This window comes from Oncorhynchus keta, chromosome 21 (assembly GCF_023373465.1).
Source record: "Oncorhynchus keta strain PuntledgeMale-10-30-2019 chromosome 21, Oket_V2, whole genome shotgun sequence".
Classification (NCBI taxonomy): Eukaryota; Metazoa; Chordata; class Actinopteri; order Salmoniformes; family Salmonidae; genus Oncorhynchus; species Oncorhynchus keta.
This window is the reverse complement of record NC_068441.1, coordinates 33490028-33515481: the sequence shown is the minus strand read 5'-3', so window position 1 is coordinate 33515481 and position 25454 is coordinate 33490028. Positions and strand designations below refer to the sequence as shown.

The following is a 25454-nucleotide window of genomic DNA, read 5'->3' as shown; positions in this document are numbered from 1 at the left end:
CTAATTAACATAAACAGGTGCTACCACTAAACATACAAGGAGGGGGAGGAAAAACAATCAGTGGCAGCTAATAGGCCGGTGACGACGACCGCCGAGCTCCACCCGCCCGGGAAGGGGAAACACCCTCGGTCGGACTCGTGACAATGACACAAAGGCAGAAGACAACCACCCACAAAACAGGCTACCTAAATATGGTTCCCAATCAGAGACAATGACTAACACCTGCCTCTGATTGAGAACCATATCAGGCCAAACATAGAAATAGACAAACTAGACATACAACATAGAATGCACACTCAGCTCACGTCCTGACCAACACTAAAACAAAGAAAACACAAAAGAACTATGGTCAGAACGTGACACAACCCAATTCAAACCTTGCCTTATACTTTGGTCAATCTGACAAATACACAACACCAGGTTGAAGTACATCAAAACCAATACTTTATTTAATGTATAGCAATACAATTTACGTATTAAATAGCACTATTAAACTTCAATAACATGATATCATATAACAGTACCATAGTAATGCAACACCATGGTACAATCATACAATGACAGAATATAATAAATGGAAAAAACATTTCTTTATCTTCAAGTTTACAAAATAGAATGAATGCTGAACTTGCTTAGATGGATTGAGGCAGCAAACTTTTCTCAGTGACTCCCTGGATGTTTTCCATCCACATAGCACAAATTGGTCTGATATTCAAAAGGGGAGTAATAACATTCTTTACCCAGACAGAACAAAAAAAGAATCATGGTACCTTATTCCCTATATAGTGCACTCTTGTTCACCAAAAGTATTTTATTTTATTTAACCTCTATTGAACTAGGCAAGTCAGCTAAGAACAAAACCCCTATGGGACTCCCAATCACGGCCGGTTGTGATACAGCCTGGAGTCGAACCAGGGTCTCAAATGACGCCTCTAGCACTGAGATGCAGTGCCTTATAATGCTGCGCCACTCAGGAGCCCAAAAGTATGGCGCTATATAGAGAATAGGGTGCTATTTTAGATGCAGTAATGGACTTGTTCTGGAATGTGATGTCGGTCTACTTGTCGGAGCCTCGGGGCTCTATTCGCTGAAGCGTTATAGAAATGTAAAGGTCATTTCTGAAATGCAGTGTTTACCTGAATGCAGTCTCCGCTAACGCAGGGACATGCGTAGGGACATACATTTCTATCAAGTTGTAACGCTGAGCTTCTGCGACACAGATTGAATAGATCCCTTCATTCCTACACACTCTCCACAAATGCAATGAGTGAGAGTAGGATAATGTTAAAGAAAAAAGCTTAATATGAAAATATAAAGGTCTATGATGATCACACAGCATAGATTATAACTTCCAAGAAGATTGGTCCTTGAAGTAAATATGTACATGACCTTGAAATAGCAAATTACACTAATGTTATAAATGAAATATGTATAAAGCATAAAGTTAATAATAATAACAATAATAGTTACAGGCAAAACATTTTTTTTTTGCTGCCAATAACCATTTTGTGACAAATGAGCATGTAGGCTGTGTTTACACAGGCAGTGCTATTCTGATATTTTTTTTCACTAATTGGTCTTTCGACCAATCAGATCTGAAAAAGATCTGATGTAAAAAAAAATCTAGGATTGGTCAAAAGAGTTAGGCGGCCTGTGTAAATGCAGCCATAGTAAGTCAGGACTTTTCTTCAAATGTTGGAGAGTTGTGACTTCATTTAACAAGATACTCGTTGAGAGAGAAGAGCAAAAAATAGGAACACATAGGAAAATACAGCATGTATGTATCAGTACAGGGTACAGCTACAGGATACAGTATAGATGGGTAAAGTAGATGTATGTATCAGTACAGGGTACAGCTACAGGATACAGTATAGATGGGTAAAGTAGATGTATGTATCAGTACAGGGTACAGCTACAGGATACAGTATAGATGGGTAAAGTAGATGTATGTATCAGATGGATACAGTAAAGTAGATGTATGTATCAGTACAGGGTACAGCTACAGGATACAGTATAGATGGGTAAAGTAGATGTATGTATCAGTACAGGGTACAGCTACAGGATACAGTATAGATGGGTAAAGTAGATGTATGTATCAGTACAGGGTACAGCTACAGGATACAGTATAGATGGGTAAAGATGTATGTATCAGTACAGTACAGCTACAGGGTACAGTATAGATGGGTAAAGTAGATGTATGGGTACAGGGTACAGCTACAGGATACAGTATAGATGGGTAAAGTAGATGTATGTATCAGTACAGGGTACAGCTACAGGATACAGTATAGATGGGTAAAGTAGATGTATGTATCAGTACAGGGTACAGCTACAGGATACAGTATAGATGGGTAAAGTAGATGTATGTATCAGTACAGGGTACAGCTACAGGATACAGTATAGATGGGTAAAGTAGATGTATGTATCAGTACAGGGTACAGCTACAGGATACAGTATAGATGGGTAAAGTAGATGTATGTATCAGTACAGGGTACAGTATAGATGGGTAAAGTAGATGTATGTATCAGTACAGGATACAGTATAGATGGCTACAGTATAGATGGGTACAATAGATGGGTAGATGATGTATGTATCAGTACAGGGTACAGCTACAGGATACAGTATAGATGGGTAAAGTAGATGTATGTATCAGTACAGGGTACAGCTACAGGATACAGTATAGATGGGTAAAGTAGATGTATGTATCAGTACAGGGTACAGCTACAGGATACAGTATAGATGGGTAAAGTAGATGTATGTATCAGTACAGGGTACAGCTACAGGATACAGTATAGATGGGTAAAGTAGATGTATGTATCAGTACAGGGTACAGCTACAGGATACAGTATAGATGGGTAAAGTAGATGTAGATCAGTACAGGATACAGTATAGATGGGTAAAGTAGATGTATGTATCAGTACAGGGTACAGCTACAGGATACAGTATAGATGGGTAAAGTAGATGTATGTATCAGTACAGGGTACAGCTACAGGATACAGTATAGATGGGTAAAGTAGATGTATGTATCAAGTAGATGTATGTACAGCTACAGGATACAGTATAGATGGGTAAAGTAGATGTATGTATCAGTACAGGGTACAGCTACAGGATACAGTATAGATGGGTAAAGTAGATGTATGTATCAGTACAGGGTACAGCTACAGGATACAGTATAGATGGGTAAAGTAGATGTATGTATCAGTACAGGGTACAGCTACAGGATACAGTATAGATGGGTAAAGTAGATGTATGTATCAGTACAGGGTACAGCTACAGGATACAGTATAGATGGGTAAAGTAGATGTAGATGGGGGTAAGCTAGGATACAGATGTGGGTATGATGTATGTATCAGTACACAGGGTACAGCTACAGGATACAGTATAGATGGGTAAAGTAGATGTATGTATCAGTACAGGGTACAGCTACAGGGTACAGTATAGATGGGTAAAGTAGATGTATGTATCAGTACAGGGTACAGCTACAGGATACAGTATAGATGGGTAAAGTAGATGTATGTATCAGTACAGGGTACAGCTACAGGGTACAGTATAGATGGGTAAAGTAGATGTATGTATCAGTACAGGGTACAGCTACAGGATACAGTATAGATCAGGGTAAACAGGATACAGTATGATATGTATCAGTACAGGGTACAGCTACAGGATACAGTATAGATGGGTAAAGTAGATGTATGTATCAGTACAGGGTACAGGTACAGGATACAGTATAGATGGGTAAAGTAGATGTATGTATCAGTACAGGGTACAGCTACAGGATACAGTATAGATGGGTAAAGTAGATGTATGTATCAGTACAGGGTACAGCTACAGGATACAGTATAGATGGGTAAAGTAGATGTATGTATCAGTACAGGGTACAGCTACAGGATACAGTATAGATGGGTAAAGTAGATGTATGTAGCCTCCAGTATTTATGCTGCAGTAGTTTGTGTCGGGGGGCTAGGGTCAGTTTGTTATATCTGGAGTACTTCTCCTGTCCTATTCGGTGTCCTGTGTGAATCTAAGTGTGCGTTCTCTAATTCTCTCCTTCTCTCTTTCTTTCTCTCTCTCGGAGGACCTGAGCCCTAGGACCATGTCCCAGGACTACCTGACATGAGGACTCCTTGCTGTCCCCAGTCCACCTGGCCATGCTCCTGCTCCAGTTTCAACTGACCTGAGCCCTAGGACCGTGCCCCAGGACTACCTGACATGAAGGCTCCTTGCTGTCCCCAGTCCACCTGACTGTGCTGCTGCTCCAGTTTCAACTGTTCTGCCTTATTATTATTCGACCATGCTGGTCATTTATGAACATTTGAACATCTTGGTCATGTTCTGTTATAATCTCTACCCGGCACAGCCAGAAGAGGACTGGCCACCCCACATAGCCCGGTTCCTCTCTAGGTTTCTTCCTAGGTTTTGGCCTTTCTAGGGAGTTTTTCCTAGCCACCGTGCTTTTACACCTGCATTGTTTGCTGTTTGGGGTTTTAGGCTGGGTTTCTGTACAGCACTTTGAGATATCAGCTGATGTACGAAGGGCTATATAAATAAATTTGATTTGATTTGATGTATCAGTACAGGGTACAGCTACAGGATACAGTATAGATGGGTAAAGTAGATGTATGTATCAGTACAGGGTACAGCTACAGGATACAGTATAGATGGGTAAAGTAGATGTATGTATCAGTACAGGGTACAGCTACAGGATACAGTATAGATGGGTAAAGTAGATGTATGTATCAGTACAGGGTACAGCTACAGGATACAGTATAGATGGGTAAAGTAGATGTATGTATCAGTACAGGGTACAGCTACAGGATACAGTATAGATGGGTAAAGTAGATGTATGTATCAGTACAGGGTACAGCTACAGGATACAGTATAGATGGGTAAAGTAGATGTATGTATCAGTACAGGGTACAGCTACAGGATACAGTATAGATGGGTAAAGTAGATGTATGTATCAGTACAGGGTACAGCTACAGGATACAGTATAGATGGGTAAAGTAGATGTATGTATCAGTACAGGGTACAGCTACAGGATACAGTATAGATGGGTAAAGTAGATGTATGTATCAGTACAGGGTACAGCTACAGGATACAGTATAGATGGGTAAAGTAGATGTATGTATCAGTACAGGGTACAGCTACAGGATACAGTATAGATGGGTAAAGTAGATGCATGTATCAGTACAGGGTACAGCTACAGGATACAGTATAGATGGGTAAAGTAGATGTATGTATCAGTACAGGGTACAGCTACAGGATACAGTATAGATGGGTAAAGTAGATGTATGTATCAGTACAGGGTACAGCTACAGGGTACAGTATAGATGGGTAAAGTAGATGTATGTATCAGTACATGGTACAGCTACAGGATACAGTATAGATGGGTAAAGTAGATGTATGTATCAGTACAGGGTACAGCTACAGGGTACAGTATAGATGGGTAAAGTAGATGTATGTATCAGTACAGGGTACAGCTACAGGATACAGTATAGATGGGTAAAGTAGATGTATGTATCAGTACAGGGTACAGTATAGATGGGTAAAGTAAATGTATGTATCAGTACAGGGTACAGCTACAGGATACAGTATAGATGGGTAAAGTAGATGTATGTATCAGTACAGGGTACAGCTACAGGGTACAGTATAGATGGGTAAAGTAGATGTATGTATCAGTACATGGTACAGCTACAGGATACAGTATAGATGGGTAAAGTAGATGTATGTATCAGTACAGGGTACAGCTACAGGGTACAGTATAGATGGGTAAAGTAGATGTATGTATCAGTACAGGATACAGTATAGATGGGTAAAGTAGATGTATGTATCAGTACAGGGTACAGCTACAGGGTACAGTATAGATGGGTAAAGTAGATGTATGTATCAGTACAGGGTACAGCTACAGGATACAGTATAGATGGGTAAAGTAGATGTATGTATCAGTACAGGGTACAGCTACAGGGTACAGTATAGATGGGTAAAGTAGATGTATGTATCAGTACAGGGTACAGCTACAGGATACAGTATAGATGGGTAAAGTAAATGTATGTATCAGTACAGGGTACAGCTACAGGATACAGTATAGATGGGTAAAGTAGATGTATGTATCAGTACAGGGTACAGGTACAGGATACAGTATAGATGGGTAAAGTAGATGTATGTATCAGTACAGGGTACAGCTACAGGATACAGTATAGATGGGTAAAGTAGATGTATGTATCAGTACAGGGTACAGCTACAGGATACAGTATAGATGGGTAAAGTAGATGTATGTATCAGTACAGGGTACAGCTACAGGATACAGTATAGATGGGTAAAGTAGATATTGTGGTTTGGTGTAAGCGTTAGGTAAAAACAACCTATTTTAGCCCAGTTAAAACAACATGGAGCAGTATGGACTGACACATTGGACTGGTTTTTAGGATAAAAGCTTCATGTGACACTTGTTTACATTTTGGGCAAACAACTTTGTTGCAATTTTCAACCATGTCTTTGGTTATAATGACAGTAAAACACTTCACCCTCCAGATTATGTTTAGACCAAGAACTCCATTCATATGGTAAAATGAAAGCCATGTTTAATATGACATAAACTCCGTTGTAATGGAACAATTGATGCCAGACGAGTCACATGTAGACCTGGGTTCAGAAACTAACTAGTATCATTTATTAAAACAGAATGGACAATATGGGTCTCAGTGTGTCCGAGCACCAATCCACACAAGGCGCGAGGAGGGATGACAGAGTATACAAAACCAGCTGCTTAATATGATCAAGTATATAGTCATATGGATTACAAAACAATAGAAATCATAATATAAAGCAATGAATGTTCACAGTAGTTGTTGTAATACCACTTTAAAAAAAATCAAAGTAATGGGTACAATTTACAAATAGAATGGAGATATTTGGGTAATAAAGGAATAGTATGTATAATCTACAGATTATAAATGGTCCTGGGATAAGGTGGGTTTTACTGAATAAGAAGCGTTGGGTATACTTTATTTGGATAGTCCTGATAGAGCATCTACAGATGAGCATACCATCAACAAACGATTTGTTGATAAGCAACTGCTTGCTAAGGTTACGGTCAGAGTCAGGTATAGAATAATGTTTAGGGTAAGGGTTAAATTTAGGATTAGGATAAGGGTTATGGCTAGTAGAGTCGAAATCTTACTGATAAATCTGTAGAGCATCTACAGACGGAATACGACAATAAAGTCTTACCGAAGAGTTGACCCGGTGATAGTGTTGCAATTGCTTGTTAAGTGAGCTGTACTGTCATACACTGAACTCTGACAATCTGTATTGAGAAATCTATTGGACTGGATCATGTTGACCTTCAAGGTTGTCCTTGGTCCTTATTCTTCATTCATTGAAGCTAAAGTCTGTTCTTTGCCACAATCCAAAGAGATCCAATGAGTGTAGAGTACAGTGGAGCCAGGGTCTCGTTAATGGTACTGTATTATCTAACGGGGTTTTAGGCAGTAACACCGACAGTGTAGTGTAAACTGGACAGAGATGCTTTCTTTTTCCTCACGTGAAACAATGTAACAGTTAACAACTCTCAGCAGGATAACAATTAAGACAAACAATTATGAAGAAAAAAATAAATATCAAAAAAGTTTATATCAGTGTAAAAAAGGTAATCAGGTTATTCATTTAACCAATATTTCTGGCTAAAAAGGCCTCAAGGAAAGTCCGCCAAAGTTCTCTTTGTTCCTCAGAGTTGTACAAATTAAGTGCCTTCGGATGATGGTGTGGTCAGTCAGACCCGTAACCAGTCAGACCAGTCATATCAGAGACCAGTCAGACCAGCGACTCCATGCTCTCAGCAGGATCTGATTGGTCAATGATGACCACCACTCCATTAGTGTCCATGTAGATGGGGCTGATCCCACTGTCTCTGCTGCTCACCAGGCTTAGCATGGCCTTGTACAGGTACTGGTACTGCTCCTGGAGACAGAGGCACAGGGAGAGAGGAAGACAGAGATACAAATGTTACAACTTTAAATGATACTTCTAGGTCTATTCTAAGATTGTTGACATGTCAGAATGAGCAATGACAACCCACCAAGTGATATTTGTTCCAATGACTGACTGGAGATTTTGCTTAAGTTAAAAAAAGTTATTGCTTATTGGCGATTATTGAAGCCTGACAGCACCAACCCTCCTGGCTGGGTCATGGGTGAACTCACTATGTCTGTGAAGACTCCCGGCCTCATGAGGTTGATCATCTTAGCCACCTGATAGACATCCACAGCCCCTTCACTCTCCAACTGCTGAGACAAGGTGGTGAGGGCACACAGAGTCCCTGCAGACACTGCCCCAAATCTACCAGGGACATGGAGGGACATGTTAACACACATACATACTCCTGATATACCAATACATGCATGCCGACACACACACTTACTCATCGTGTATAATGGTGGGTCCGTCTCGGGTCATAGCCTCCTCTTTGATGACGTTGATGAGCTCAAAGGTACCGCTGAGAGGGGCATCGGGGTTGGGCCATTTAGGGCACTGGAAATGTCTCACCTCCAGGACATAGTCATCCTGTTAGAGGGAGAGATATTAGACAAGACAGACAACTAGGACACTGAATATACAGTACCGCTACCTCAGGCCAGCACTGTAGTTTAGCTAAAGCCCATCTGATGACACTTAGTTTGTATTAATGGGAATAATTAACTTCTAAATGTATTCAAATACTACTTTCCTATCTAGCTTGAAGGATCACTCTGGGACACACATGGCCCTGCCATCTGCGTACAGGTATGACAGGGTCTGAGAGGGTTTTATACACTCACAGAGGTGAGAGTTTACTTGTGAAAGGTCAAAGGGTTACTGTACCTGCGTGGCCTCCAAGATGAAGTCGTGGATGATGATTTGTTCTTCGTTGGAGAGACACAGTCTGTCCTTGCTGATCAGGGTGACGGTGAAAGCTAGGCAGTTCATTGCCTCCTCTCTGCTCGGCCAGTACACAAACTCATCCTCAGCCTAAATACACATACAGCAGACATACAGGTTAGATGTGTGTAATGTATGTGTGTGTAACCAGGCGAGAACAGTAGAGAACTACTTGACTAAATGTTGTAACCTTCTGGCCAGCTACTCTACTCACCAAACCATGGTTGTCTGCAAGCATGACAATGATTTGGGCATTGTGGTCCCAGATCATTCTCCAGAAGTCTGTGGTGGTGTGGGGTAAAGGATGCTGGGTAATGATGAACTCATTACTCCTGTAGTAACCCTGCGTGGCCCATGGTTGAAGATCAATATGTAAGCACTCATACATAGTCAACAACTCAGAAAATCTTCTATAACATGATTACCCAATTACTTTTACGCTGTCTAAACATCAGAAGGTGTCTGTTGAGTTTTGTGTCTATTGTGTCCGTTACGTTTTACATTTGATCTAAATGAGTTTAAAAAAGTTACGGTCAGAATGTGATGAGTACTGTGTACAAGCCCTTGTCTCAATTTCTCAGTATTAATTATTCCTTATAATACATAATTGACTATTATTCAGTAAGAGGCTTCACACAATAACAGTTTGAAATGCAGAGTAATTATAATCATTAAGGGAACAGAAAATATCGTTCGACAGAGTGTGTGTGGTGAGCATTGTGTGGTGTGTGTGTGTGTGTGTGTGTGTGTGTGTGTGTGTGTGTGTGTGTGTGTGTGTGTGTGTGTGTGTGTGTGTGTGGTGAGCATTGTGTGTGTGTGGTGAGCAGTGTGTGGTGTGTGTGTGTGTGTGTGTGTGTGCGTGTGGTATAGCAGTATCATACCATTATGTAGGAGGCATTGATATAGTCTGTGCCTTTCATTCCAGGGAGAGGGGCCAGTCCTACGCGAGCTCGTTCCGCTAGAGCGGGAGAAAAAATACATGCATTCAATCACACCCATGGCGTTTGGGTGCCATGATACAGTACTAGATAATAATGAACATACAGTAATTGTTGCTGTGGTAACTAAAGCACTTTCCCTATGGCATAATAACATGGCCTTGTAAATAAACTCAAACTCTTTCTATAATGTCTCGGGGTGAACTGGCAAAGCGTGACACCTCATTATCTCACTCAGTGCAGTAGATGATGGAGAATTGACAGAGTAATTGATAATGTAGCCTAGGATAGTATCTATAGAAATACTGTCCTCACATGGAACTACTGAGGAGTTGCGGTTCTTCTCCTTGTTGCAGTCTTTCTGGGCGCTGAAACACTCCACGAAGCTGCCGTTACTCTGGGTCAGCAGCTGGAGAGATAGAGGTAGCAAGACCGTGCTGTGAGATAGAAAAATCTCACCACGAACAGGTTTAATGTTTATTATGTGTGTATGTGACATGTATTACAGTGTTCAGTACACTGTAGTCCTTCAACTATGGAGTCTCTAAAAGGCTCTATTCCTTATGGTTTGAAAGACATACAGTACGAACTACACTATGCTACACCAAAGGAGGCTGGGGTTCATCATACCCTGAACTGCTTGTCGAGGCGGGTGCGGCCCCCCAGGCCGGGGGTGAGGATGCTGTTGACGTAACCATGGAGCTGCCAGGCGGGTACCTCTGTCTCACTGCCCAGGATGGCCTCCATCAGGGCATCATGGATGAACACATACTGCTCCTATAGTCCAAGGGGAAGGGCAGAGAGAGGAGGAATTAGACTGGAGAGAACCACTGAGCTTATGGAGAATATCTCTCTAGCTAGTGTAACATTGTGTAGGAGATGACATTCTCTTCGGCAGTTACTGTAGCTGTATGAACTTTGTAGGTTTATCAGAGGTGTCATTTGTCACACACACAAACACACACACCTCTGTCTGGACCAGGTAGTTGCGTTGTGTGCGGATGTGTTTGAGAAAGCCCCAGACGTTGACTGTGCTTTTGTCTTTGATCTGCTGCAGCATGCTGTCGAGGACGATGTACGTACCCGTCCTCCCAACTCCAGCACTATACAACCAAAACACATGTTACCTACTAACTACCACAGGAGACCCATAGAAGGAGCTGTATTACTGATCGTAGACGAGACATCAATGAAAACTAGTGGTGTTTCTGATTACTTCTTATGATGAGGAAGATGATTTTGTGCACTAGGAAAGAGCATCGCCCTCTCTGCAGTAAACATGGGCGGAATCCATGTTTAGAGAACATACTTTTTCGAGAGAGCTATTGTACCTGCAGTGCACTAGGACAGGGCCCATGCCAGGTGCGCGTGCTGCAGAGGAGCGCCCTATAAAGGTGAGGACAGGTAGGGTGTATTCCGGAACGCCCATGTCAGGCCACTGGGTGTAGTGATACTGGATCACCATCCGCTCGTTCTGACGCCCCTTCGGGTTGCCCTTCTGACCCTGAAACAACATGGATGACATTTAAGATTGAACTGGCTGGAGTATGTTCACTTGGCAGATACGAAAGAATAAGGCACACAAGGGAAGACCTGCTGGATAAAGGGCCAATTTCCTTAGGCCTAGTCCAAAAACAATTTCCTTAGGCCTAGTCCAAAAACAATTTCCTTAGGCCTAGTCCAAAAACTATTTCCTTAGGCCTAGTCCAAAAACAATTTCCTTAGGCCTAGTCCAAAAATGATTTCCTTAGGCCTAGTCCAAAAACTATTTCCTTAGGCCTAGTCCAAAAACAATTTCCTTAGGCCTAGTCCAAAAATGATTTCCTTAGGCCTAGTCCAAAAACAATTTCTTAGGCCTAGTCCGAAAACAATTTCCTTAGGCCTAGTCCAAAAACAATTTCCTTAGGCCTAGTCCAAAAACAATTTCTTAGGCCTAGTCCGAAAACAATTTCCTTAGGCCTAGTCCAAAAACAATTTCCTTAGGCCTAGTCCAAAAACAATTTCTTAGGCCTAGTCCAAAAACAATTTCCTTAGGCCTAGTCCAAAAACAATTTCCTTAGGCCTAGTCGAAAAACAATTTCCCTTAGGCCTAGTCCAAAAACTATTTCTTAGGCCTAGTCCAAAAACAATTTCAATGGAGGATTTCTATTGAACATGATTCTTAGTGATTTTATCCAGGACTAATGTTTGTCTGGGGAAAGCAGCCCTAAGCGGAGGTGTCCCCAACACAAGCACTATGGACAAACATCTCAGTAGTACTGTAGACGTACTGTACGGGTATTGTAGCACTGGGACATACCTTTTTGACTTTGGTGTTCCGTATGAGGAATTGTCTCAGTGTGTAACAGGCGTGAACTTTAGTACTCTTTAGAGTCACCACAATGTTGCCATACTCCTCGCTGCTCTCTGTGGGCCAGTATTGGTCACATTTTCTCTGTGAAAGACAACGGTATTAATCTAATCTTCTCTGAAAAAGACAACAGTATTAATCTAATCTTCTCTGAAAAAGACAACAGTATTAATCTAATCTTCTCTGAAAAAGACAACAGTATTAATCTAATCTTCTCTGAAAAAGACAACAGTATTAATCTAATCTTCTCTGAAAAAGACAACAGTATTAATCTAATCTTCTCTGTGAAAGACAACAGTGTTAATCTTATCTTCCCTGTCAAACAACAATATGATACGCTCTTTAAAAGCCAGCTGTATATCATCCATTGTGAAAGACAACAGTAACACCAACAGTTAGAGAGAGACCACCTACCCTTCCTTTCTCTACCAGGTTGGTGATCATGACGATGATACCGGTGTTCTGTTCCCACACCATCCTCCAGAAGTCCTCGAACGTGGACTTGAGAGGGCCCTGGGCGGCGATGTAGGCCTTGGGATGGTTGTAACCCTGTTGAGAGGAGACGTGGGGCTGAGTGACAGCAGTACACTCCCACAGAGCCAAAGTACAGTACACATAAGGTGAGTACCAGAGCATATATAATGACAGAGAAAGAGAACACAGCATACATAAAAACACGTAGAATAGCAACTAAATACATCTAAAGCAGTTGGTTGACCTACATCTACATAGTTAGCGTTCATGTAGTCACTGTGTTTAGCATCCTTGCCAGCCAGGGGTCGTAACTTCACCCTACTGTGATCGTCTGGGAGATAGATGAAAGGAATATTAGTCTCATTCTGCATAGCCTTTTTAACATCACACATGAATATAACAGGCTGTCAGTGTTGACTTACAGGCCACGATGTTGATGTATCTGTTTTTGTGCTTGTTGTCAGGATGATTGGAATGTTCTGCAGTGATCTTAAGGTCCACCGTACAACGCTGAACCTCCTAGGGAGAGAGAGGTCAAGAGGGGAAGAAAACTATTTATTTTTCAAACAGCAAATGGTCTGATCAGTTAATATCAAATGGTCTGATATGTTTGAATTATATTAGAAACATGATTATTATCATACGGTTTGTATAGTTGTGTGTGTATCCATACTAGAGGTCGACCGATTATGATTTTTCAATGCCAATACTGATTATTGGAGGACCAAAAATCCGATACCGATTAATCGGACGATTTATTTATTTATTTGTAATAATGACAATTACAACAATACTGAATGAACACTTATTTTAACTTAATATAATACATCAATAAAATCAATTTAGCCTCAAGTAAATAATGAAACATGTTCAATTTGGTTTAAATAATGCAAAAACAAAGTGTTGGAGAAGAAAGTAAAAGAGCAATATGTGCTATGAAAGAAGAACGTTTCAGTTCCTTGCTCAGAGAACATATGAAAGCTGGTGGTTCCTTTAAACATGAGTCTTCAATATTCCCAGGTAAGAAGTTTCAGCTTGTAGTTATTATAGGAATTATAGGACTACTCTCTATACCATTTGTATTTCATTAACCTATGACTATTGGATGTTCTTATAGGCACTTTAGTATTGCCAGTGTAACAGTATAGCTTCCGTCCCTCTCCTCGCTCCTCCCTGAGCTCGAACCAGCAACACAACGATAACAGCCACCATCGAAGCAGTGTTACCCATGCAGAGCAAGGGAAACAACCACCCCAAGGATCAGAGCGAGTGATGTTTGAAACGCTATTAGCGCGCACTAACTAGCCAGCCATTTCACTTCGGTTACACCAGTCTCATCTCGGGAGTTGATAGGCTTGAAGTCATAAACGGCGCAATGCTTGACGCACAACGAAGAGCTGCTGGCAAAACGCACAAAAGTGCTGTTTACGCGCCTGCTTCTGCCTACCACCGCTCAGTCAGATACTTAGATACTTGTATGCTTGTATGCTCAGTCAGATTATATAGGACACGCTAGATAATATCTAATAATATCATCAACCATGTGTAGTTAACTAGTGATTATGATTGATTTTTTTTATAAGATAAGTTTAATGCTAGCTAGCAACTTACCTTGGCTTACTGCATTCGCGTAACAGGCAGTCTCCTTGTGGAGTGCAACGAGAGAGAGGCAGGTCGTTATTGCGTTGGACTAGTTAACTGTAAGGTTGCAAGATTGGGTCCCCCGAGCTGACAAGGTGAACATCTGTCGTTCTGCCCCTGAACAAGGCAGTTAACCCACCATTCCTCGGCCGTCATTGAAAATAAGAATGTTCAAACTGACTTCCTTAGTTAAATTAGTATAAAAAAAAATAATAAAATAAAATAGGCAAATCGGCGCCCAAAAATAATCGGCCAATCTGATTAATCAGCCGACCTCTAATCCATACATCTGGGACAATTAGCCTAGTGTTGCGGCTGTATGTCTGTACTCTGTTTGATTGACATAGTATGAATCATGTAGGTTCACCTGCACCCACCTATGTGCGTCTGTGTGTCTGTGTGCAGTGCGTGCAGTGTGTTCCCTCTGGAGAAGTGTTAGCTTTGTGCCTCCACCTGATCACAGAGACAGTGTGTCCCTGTCCAGCCAACCAGCAACTAGACTGTTAATTAACCTGCCTCACACTCAGCCATCTGCTCCACAACACACACTTCTTTCAGTATAAATACACTGAACAAAAATATTAAAAGCAACACGTAAAGTGTTGGTCTCATGTTTCATGAGGTGAAATAAAAGATCCCAGAAATGTTCCATACGCACGAAAAGCTTATTTCTCTCAGATTTTGTGCACAAATTTGATTACATCCCTGTTAGTGAGGATTTCTCTTTTTCCAAGATAATCCAACCACTTGAGAGGTGTGGCGTATCAAGAAGATTTTTAAACGGCATGATCATTACACAGCACCTTGTGCTGAGGAAAATAAAAAGGACACTCCAAAATGTGCAGTTTTATCACACAACAAAATGCCACAGATGTCTCAAGTTGAGGGAGCATGTAATTGGCATGCTGACTACAGGAATGTCCACCAGATCTGTTGCCAGAGAATTTCATGTTAATTTCTCTCTCATAAACTGCCTCCAATGTCGTTTTGGAGAATTTGGCAGTAGGTCCAACCGTCCTCACAACCGCAGACCACGTGTAACCACACCAGCCCAGGAGCTCCATATCCGGCTCCTTCACCTGCGGGATCCTTTGAGACCAGCCGCCCGGACTGCTGATGACACTGAGGAGTATTTCTGTCTGTAATAAAGCCCTTTTGTGGGGAAGAACTCATTCTGATTGGCTAGGCCTGGCTCCCCAGTGGGTGGGCCTATGCTGGCATATGCAGTATACATACTGCACATGCCCTGTACACATGTCATAGTGTTTACACAAACATAGGCGTACTGTACACACCTACACACTCACAGACATAGGCAGTAATGTACACAACTACACACACAGACAACATAAACCTGAATATCATAGACTCACAGACACACACTCCCCCTCAACAATCGGAGAAAGGCTGAGAGATCAAAATGTATTGTGTTACTTCCTACCTCAAACTCCTCAGAGAACCCGTGCAAGTTGTTGGAGTAGAGTTCCATGATGTGTTTGATGAACTGCCTGACAGGGATGGCATCCATGTCATCTGTAGGAAGACATACGACACTTAGAAAGACACACATGTGGACATATCACACTTAGAAAGACACACATGTGGACATATCACACTTAGAAAGACACAAATGTGGACATATCACACTTAGAAAGACACACATGTGGACATATCACACTTAGAAAGACACACATGTGGACACACTACACTTAGAAAGACACACATGTGGACATACCACACTTAGAAAGACACACATGTGGACATACTACACTTAGAAAGACACACATGTGGACATATCACACTTAGAAAGACACACATGTGGACATACCACACTTAGAAAGACACACATGTGGACATACTACACTTAGAAAGACACACATGTGGACATATCACACTTAGAAAGACACACATGTGGACATACTACACTTAGAAAGACACACATGTGGACATACTACACTTAGAAAGACACAAATGTGGACATATCACACTTAGAAAGACACAAATGTGGACATATCACACTTAGAAAGACACACATGTGGACATATCACACTTAGAAAGACACACATGTGGACATACCACACTTAGAAAGACACACATGTGGACATATCACACTTAGAAAGACACACATGTGGACATATCACACTTAGAAAGACACACATGTGGACATATCACACTTAGAAAGACACACATGTGGACATATCGCACTTAGAAAGACACACATGTGGACATACCACACTTAGAAAGACACACATGTGGACATATCACACTTAGAAAGACACACATGTGGACATATCACACTTAGAAAGACACACATGTGGACATATCACACTTAGAAAGACACACATGTGGACATATCGCACTTAGAAAGACACACATGTGGACATACCACACTTAGAAAGACACACATGTGGACATATCACACTTAGAAAGACACACATGTGGACATATCACACTTAGAAAGAGACACATGTGGACATATCACACTTAGAAAGACACACATGTGGACATATCACACTTAGAAAGACACACATGTGGACATACCACACTTAGAAAGACACACATGTGGACATATCACACTTAGAAAGACACACATGTGGACATATCACACTTAGAAAGACACACATGTGGACATATCACACTTAGAAAGACACACATGTGGACATATCACACTTAGAAAGACACACATGTGGACATATCACACTTAGAAAGACACACATGTGGACATATCACACTTAGAAAGACACACATGTGGACATATCACACTTAGAAAGACACACATGTGGACATATCACACTTAGAAAGACACACATGTGGACATATCACACTTAGAAAGACACACATGTGGACATATCACACTTTTTCACAATGGCAGAGAGAGAGTGACTTTCTTTAGCAATGTTATCATATGTTTCCCATGCCAATAACGCACCTTGAATTGAATTGAGTGAGTGTGTGACCGAGCGTGTGACACAGACACAAACAAAATCTAAATTTAGATAAATTTTAAATTCAGGCTTTAACATCAAAATGTGGAAAAAGTCCAGGGGTGTGAATACTTTGTGAAGGTGTAAATAACAATATTAATATCCTGTCTAGAACCTCCCTACGTTTGTAACTGCTTCCATATTTCAGACAGGCAAATGAAAGACCAGGTATTTTAATATCCCTTCAGCCTGTATCCCTTAGATTTCCAACGTACCACTGCGCTACTCTAGTGTGGCACAGCATTACAAATGACCCAGCAATCTGCTAGGCGTTCACTGCCTCTCCCACAGACACTTTCAGAGAAGAACATATATGGGGCCAAACGTCTCAGAGTAGGAGTGCTGCTCTAGGATCAGGTCCTCCCTGTCCATTATATCTCATTCAATGTGATCTAAAAAGGCAAAACTGATCCTAAATCAGCACATCCCACACAGCCTCCCACTGAGACTAATTAACTACCCCAGTAGTACAGATATGAATAACACATGTCACGCATCATCATCATCATCACACACTGAAATGCTTCACCGAGATTCTTACAGATAAAAAGGATGAATGTGTGGACACATCTAGACTTGTTGTCGTTTATGTTGAGAAGAACACTGAATGTCACACAGAGCGATGGGAATCACACCACAGCTAGACCAGTCACTGGCGGACAAAGAGACATAATTGTCTAATATGGATGTTTAGAGGGGGTGGCATCTGTGTTAGATGAGCCACATCAGTCCCAAATTATCCATTAGGGAGGAGAGGTGATGGGGAGGCTACTGTCACACAGAGAAAGCCATCAGGACAAAGGGTGTGTGTGTGTGTGGACAGAGGAAACAGCTGCTGGGTTTGTCTGCTGGTGCTGGTGTGTGATATTACAGCCAATACACACTCCCAGCTGGGTCCACTGACAGACAGGCACTCCCTGACTCACTTCAATGGTTACATGGTTAAAGGTGATTGGGGGATTGTTTGAGTGTCCATTTGTCAACCGTCTTCCATTTATACACTAATCAATGGAGCTGATTAAAATACTATGGGAACATTTGGATTTGCTAGAACTGTGCAGCTGTGCACACATTTAGCCTTTATTCAGGAGAGAAGGAATGTGATGATAGGTGGAACAAAGACATTCATGTGCAGGCAGGCAAACACACTAGACCAGCTGTGTCAGAGTTTTGGCTCCATGCACCCCCTCTCTCTGTTTTCTTCCTGCTCATTAAACCCCTCACATTACAGTCCAGTGGAGGGGTGGATTTAGCATTTCAGACGCTGTACAACAATCACAGTTCTATAAACACAACATTCTGTTCTCTGAGATGGTATATTAACTTGTCTGTACAGAAAGAAGCAGTTTGTCTCCACATTGAGGAGAAAAGAGAGGGAGTGGGGGAGAGAGCGCGTGAGCAAGGAAGGGGAGAGAGCGTGCGCGCGAGGAATGGGGACAGGGAGATAGCGAGCAAGGAAGGGGGACAGGGAGATAGCGAGCGAGGAAGGGGGACAGAGAGTGCGCGCGTGGAAGGGGGACAGGGAGATAGCGAGCGAAAAAGGGGGACAGGGAGATAGCGAGCGAGGAAGGGGGACAGGGAGATAGCGAGCGAGGAAGGGGGGCAGAGCGTGTGTGCGAGGAAGGGGGACAGGGAGATAGCGAGCGAGAAAGGGGGACAGGGAGATAGCGAGCGAGAAAGGGGGACAGGGAGATAGCGAGCGAGGAAGGTGGGCAGAGCGTGCGCGCGAGGAAGGGGGACAGGGAGATAGCGAGCGAGGAAGGGGGGCAGAGCGTGCGCGCGAGGAAGGGGGACAGGGAAATAGCGAGCGAGGAATGGGTACAGAGCGTGCGCGCGATGAAGGGGGACAGGGTGATAGCGAGCGAGGAATGGGGACAGGGAGATAGCGAGCGAGAAAGGGGGACAGGGAGATAGCGAGCGAGAAAGGGGGACAGGGAGATAGCGAGCGAGAAAGGGGGACAGAGGGTGCGTGCGAGGAAGGGGGACAGGGAGATAGCGATCAAGGAAGGGGGACAGAGCGTGCGCGCGAGGAATGGGGACAGGGAGATGGCGAGCGAGAAAGGGGGACAGGGAGATAGCGAGCGAGGAAGGGGGACAGTGAGATAGCGAGCGAGGAAGGGGGACAGAGCGTGCGTGCGAGGAAGGGGGACAGGGAGATAGCGAGCGAGAAAGGGGGACAGGGAGATAGCGAGCGAGGAAGGGGGACAGGGAGATAGCGAGCGAGGAAGGGGGACAGAGCGTGCGTGCGAGGAAGGGGGACAGGGAGATAGCGAGCGAGAAAGGGGGACAGGGAGATAGCGAGCGAGGAAGGGGGACAGGGAGATAGCGAGCGAGGAAGGGGGGCAGAGCGTGTGTGCGAGGAAGGGGGACAGGGAGATAGCGAGCGAGAAAGGGGGACAGGGAGATAGCGAGCGAGAAAGGGGGACAGGGAGATAGCGAGCGAGGAATGGGTACAGAGCGTGCGCGCGATGAAGGGGGACAGGGAGATAGCGAGCGAGGAAGGGGGACAGAGCAAGGGTGAGGAATGGGGGCAGGGAGATAGCGAGCGAGGAAAGGGGACAGAGCGAGCGAAGGTGGGGGGAAAGAGAGAAAAGAGACAAAAGCAGAATGGATGGAGAGTCAATACAGACATCAGCTGGGTTCTTTAAGTTAACCAGCATTGCTTTGAACTGGGCCGTAGTGCCATAGTCCCTCTGAGTCCCTGAGAGTCTGCTCTCTTTAAAGGAACGCTATGCATTACACACAGCACTGTCTTCTCATTGTGTTATTGACCAGGTGCCTCTACACCGGGCTCTCTCAGAGAAGAACCCTCTCACATCACTCCTAATAGAGCAGGTCACAAGCACTTTTACATGCACTCAGGGTGTAAGCCACTGAGTAAAATAGAAGTAGATTGGCCCATTCAAAAGTATTAAACTCACACTAGAATGTATCCTATCCTTAACAAGAGCAGATAATGACTAACGAAGAAAAAGGCTTGACTTAAAGAGTGTGGACAAAAACGTTGACAAGAGAATGGTCACAGAATGGTTGTGGCTACTATAAAAAACTACCAGGAAGGGGTTGGGCAATAGTTTGTAAACACAGAAATATTGCAAAAGCAGGTTGGATTGAATTGGGCACTCATGTGTGTTATGGTGTGTTAAAGAAGGTGTGTCTTACCTGGTATGGGGATGACAGGGATGTTCTCATTGGCCACCACCCTGGGAGAACTACTGTCCTCCACATAAAAGTGAGCTGTCTGGAAAAACCTCCTGTAGATTAACACAGAAGAGGAGAGATAGCCCAACATCACCACACAGAAGAGAGGAGAGGTAACATCACCACCAGGACCACACAGAGGAGAGTAAACCCAACATCACCACCAGGACCACACAGAGGAGAGTAAACCCAACATCACCACCAGGACCACACAGAGGAGAGTAAACCCAACATCACCACCAGTACCACGCAGAGGAGAGTAAACCCAACATCACCACCAGGACCACACAGAGGAGAGTAAACCCAACATCACCACCAGGACCACACAGAGGAGAGTAAATCCAACATCACCACCAGGACCACACAGAGGAGAGTAAACCCAACATCACCACCAGTACCACACAGAGGAGAGTAAACCCAACATCACCACCAGTACCACACAGAGGAGAGTAAACCCAACATCACCACCAGGACCGCACAGAGGAGAGTAAACCCAACATCACCACCAGTACCACGCAGAGGAGAGTAAACCCAACATCACCACCAGGACCACACAGAGGAGAGTAAACCCAACATCACCACCAGTACCACACAGAGGAGAGTAAACCCAACATCACCACCAGTACCACGCAGAGGAGAGTAAACCCAACATCACCACCAGTACCACACAGAGGAGAGTAAACCCAACATCACCACCAGTACCACACAGAGGAGAGTAAACCCAACATCACCACCAGGACCACACAGAGGAGAGTAAACCCAACATCACCACCAGGACCACACAGAGGAGAGTAAACCCAACATCACCACCAGGACCACACAGAGGAGAGTAAACCCAACATCACCACCAGTACCACACAGAGGAGAGTAAACCCAACATCACCACCAGGACCACACAGAGGAGAGTAAACCCAACATCACCACCAGGACCACATAGAGGAGAGTAAACCCAACATCACCACCAGGACCACACAGAGGAGAGTAAATCCAACATCACCACCAGTACCACACAGAGGAGAGTAAACCCAACATCACCACCAGTACCACACAGAGGAGAGAAAACCCAACATCACCACCAGTACCACGCAGAGGAGAGTAAACCCAACATCACCACCAGTACCACACAGAGGAGAGTAAACCCAACATCACCACCAGGACCACACAGAGGAGAGTAAACCCAACATCACCACCAGTACCACGCAGAGGAGAGTAAACCCAACATCACCACCAGGACCGCACAGAGGAGAGTAAACCCAACATCACCACCAGGACCACACAGAGGAGAGTAAATCCAACATCACCACCAGTACCACACAGAGGAGAGTAAACCCAACATCACCATCAGTACCACACAGAGGAGAGTAAACCCAACATCACCACCAGGACCGCACAGAGGAGAGTAAACCCAACATCACCACCAGTACCACGCAGAGGAGAGTAAACCCAACATCACCACCAGTACCACGCAGAGGAGAGTAAACCCAACATCACCACCAGGACCACACAGAGGAGAGTAAACCCAACATCACCACCAGTACCACGCAGAGGAGAGTAAACCCAACATCACCACCAGTACCACGCAGAGGAGAGTAAACCCAACATCACCACCAGGACCACACAGAGGAGAGTAAACCCAACATCACCACCAGTACCACACAGAGGAGAGTAAACCCAACATCACCACCAGTACCACACAGAGGAGAGTAAACCCAACATCACCACCAGGACCGCACAGAGGAGAGTAAACCCAACATCACCACCAGTACCACGCAGAGGAGAGTAAACCCAACATCACCACCAGTACCACGCAGAGGAGAGTAAACCCAACATCACCACCAGGACCACACAGAGGAGAGTAAACCCAACATCACCACCAGTACCACGCAGAGGAGAGTAAACCCAACATCACCACCAGTACCACGCAGAGGAGAGTAAACCCAACATCACCACCAGGACCACACAGAGGAGAGTAAACCCAACATCACCACCAGTACCACACAGAGGAGAGTAAACCCAACATCACCACCAGTACCACGCAGAGGAGAGTAAACCCAACATCACCACCAGTACCACGCAGAGGAGAGTAAACCCAACATCACCACCAGGACCACACAGAGGAGAGTAAACCCAACATCACCACCAGTACCACACAGAGGAGAGTAAACCCAACATCACCACCAGTACCACGCAGAGGAGAGTAAATCCAACATCACCACCAGGACCACACAGAGGAGAGTAAACCCAACATCACCACCAGTACCACACAGAGGAGAGTAAACCCAACATCACCACCAGTACCACACAGAGGAGAGTAAACCCAACATCACCACCAGTACCACGCAGAGGAGAGTAAACCCAACATCACCACCAGTACCACACAGAGGAGAGTAAATCCAACATCACCACCAGTACCACGCAGAGGAGAGTAAACCCAACATCACCACCAGGACCACACAGAGGAGAGTAAACCCAACATCACCACCAGGACCACACAGAGGAGAGTAAACCCAACATCACCACCAGTACCACACAGAGGAGAGTAAACCCAACATCACCTCCAGGATCACACAGAGGAGAGTAAACCCAACATCACCACCAGTACCACGCAGAGGAGAGTAAACCCAACATCACCACCAGTACCACACAGAGGAGAGTAAACCCAACATCACCACCAGGATCACACAGAGGAGAGTAAACCCAACATCACCACCAGTACCACGCAGAGGAGAGTAAACCCAACATCACCACCAGTACCACACAGAGGAGAGTAAACCCAACATCACCACCAGTACCACGCAGAGGAGAGTAAACCCAACATCACCACCAGTACCACACAGAGGAGAGTAAACCCAACATCACCACCAGGACCGCACAGAGGAGAGTAAACCCAACATCACCACCAGTACCACGCAGAGGAGAGTAAACCGAACATCACCACCAGGACCACACAGAGGAGAGTAAACCCAACATCACCACCAGTACCACGCAGAGGAGAGTAAACCCAACATCACCACCAGTACCACACAGAGGAGAGTAAACCCAACATCACCACCAGTACCACGCAGAGGAGAGTAAACCCAACATCACCACCAGGACCACACAGAGGAGAGTAAACCCAACATCACCACCAGTACCACGCAGAGGAGAGTAAACCCAACATCACCACCAGTACCACGCAGAGGAGAGTAAACCCAACATCACCACCAGGACCACACAGAGGAGAGTAAACCCAACATCACCACCAGTACCACGCAGAGGAGAGTAAACCCAACATCACCACCAGGACCACACAGAGGAGAGTAAATCCAACATCACCACCAGTACCACGCAGAGGAGAGTAAACCCAACATCACCACCAGGACCACACAGAGGAGAGTAAACCCAACATCACCACCAGTACCACACAGAGGAGAGTAAACCCAACATCACCACCAGTACCACGCAGAGGAGAGTAAATCCAACATCACCACCAGTACCACGCAGAGGAGAGTAAACCCAACATCACCACCAGTACCACGCAGAGGAGAGTAAACCCAACATCACCACCAGGACCACACAGAGGAGAGTAAACCCAACATCACCACCAGTACCACGCAGAGGAGAGTAAACCCAACATCACCACCAGTACCACACAGAGGAGAGTAAATCCAACATCACCACCAGTACCACGCAGAGGAGAGTAAACCCAACATCACCACCAGTACCACGCAGAGGAGAGTAAACCCAACATCACCACCAGGACCACACAGAGGAGAGTAAACCCAACATCACCACCAGTACCACGCAGAGGAGAGTAAACCCAACATCACCACCAGGACCACACAGAGGAGAGTAAACCCAACATCACCACCAGGACCACACAGAGGAGAGTAAATCCAACATCACCACCAGTACCACGCAGAGGAGAGTAAACCCAACATCACCACCAGGACCACACAGAGGAGAGTAAACCCAACATCACCACCAGTACCACACAGAGGAGAGTAAACCCAACATCACCACCAGTACCACACAGAGGAGAGTAAACCCAACATCACCACCAGGACCACACAGAGGAGAGTAAATCCAACATCACCACCAGTACCACACAGAGGAGAGTAAACCCAACATCACCACCAGTACCACACAGAGGAGAGTAAACCCAACATCACCACCAGGACCACACAGAGGAGAGTAAATCCAACATCACCACCAGTAGCACACAGAGGAGAGTAAACCCAACATCACCACCAGTACCACACAGAGGAGAGTAAACCCAACATCACCACCAGGACCACACAGAGGAGAGTAAACCCAACATCACCACCAGTACCACACAGAGGAGAGTAAACCCAACATCACCACCAGGACCACACAGAGGAGAGTAAACCCAACATCACCACCAGTACCACACAGAGGAGAGTAAACCCAACATCACCACCAGTACCACACAGAGGAGAGTAAACCCAACATCACCACCAGTACCACACAGAGGAGAGTAAATCCAACATCACCACGCAGAGGAGAGTAAATCCAACATCACCACGCAGAGGAGAGTAAACCCAACATCACCACCAGTACCACACAGAGGAGAGTAAACCCAACATCACCACCAGTACCACACAGAGGAGAGTAAATCCAACATCACCACGCAGAGGAGAGTAAACCCAACATCACCACCAGTACCACACAGAGGAGAGTAAATCCAACATCACCACGCAGAGGAGAGTAAACCCAACATCACCACCAGGACCACACAGAGGAGAGTAAACCCAACATCACCACCAGGAACACACAGAGGAGAGTAAACCCAACATCACCACCAGTACCACACAGAGGAGAGTAAACCCAACATCACCAACAGTACCACACAGAGGAGAGTAAACCCAACATCACCACCAGTACCACACAGAGGAGAGTAAACCCAACATCACCACCAGTACCACGCAGAGGAGAGTAAACCCAACATCACCA

The 25454-nt window shown here is 44.5% G+C and overlaps 1 protein-coding gene across 4 annotated transcripts in view; it reads right to left on the bottom strand.

The window, feature by feature from the left end:
- Positions 1-6558: 6558 nt before the first annotated feature.
- LOC118376044 (receptor-type tyrosine-protein phosphatase gamma-like) overlaps positions 6559-25454 on the bottom strand; it is a 305336-nt gene continuing 286440 nt past the window's right edge. For all 4 annotated transcript variants that reach the window (XM_052473725.1, XM_052473726.1, XM_052473724.1 and 1 more), the window contains 16 exons: positions 20463-20554; positions 15758-15849; positions 13098-13194; positions 12924-13006; positions 12616-12750; positions 12151-12285; positions 11183-11355; positions 10819-10954; positions 10482-10628; positions 10167-10260; positions 9795-9871; positions 9128-9256; positions 8857-9003; positions 8417-8559; positions 8199-8334; positions 6559-7956 (listed from right to left, as the gene is read on the bottom strand). In XM_052473725.1, coding sequence (XP_052329685.1) covers positions 7810-7956; positions 8199-8334; positions 8417-8559; positions 8857-9003; positions 9128-9256; positions 9795-9871; positions 10167-10260; positions 10482-10628; positions 10819-10954; positions 11183-11355; positions 12151-12285; positions 12616-12750; positions 12924-13006; positions 13098-13194; positions 15758-15849; positions 20463-20554 — 1963 coding nt within the window. In that variant the 3' untranslated portion in view covers positions 6559-7809. The remainder of the gene's footprint in view (positions 7957-8198; positions 8335-8416; positions 8560-8856; positions 9004-9127; positions 9257-9794; positions 9872-10166; positions 10261-10481; positions 10629-10818; positions 10955-11182; positions 11356-12150; positions 12286-12615; positions 12751-12923; positions 13007-13097; positions 13195-15757; positions 15850-20462; positions 20555-25454) is intronic.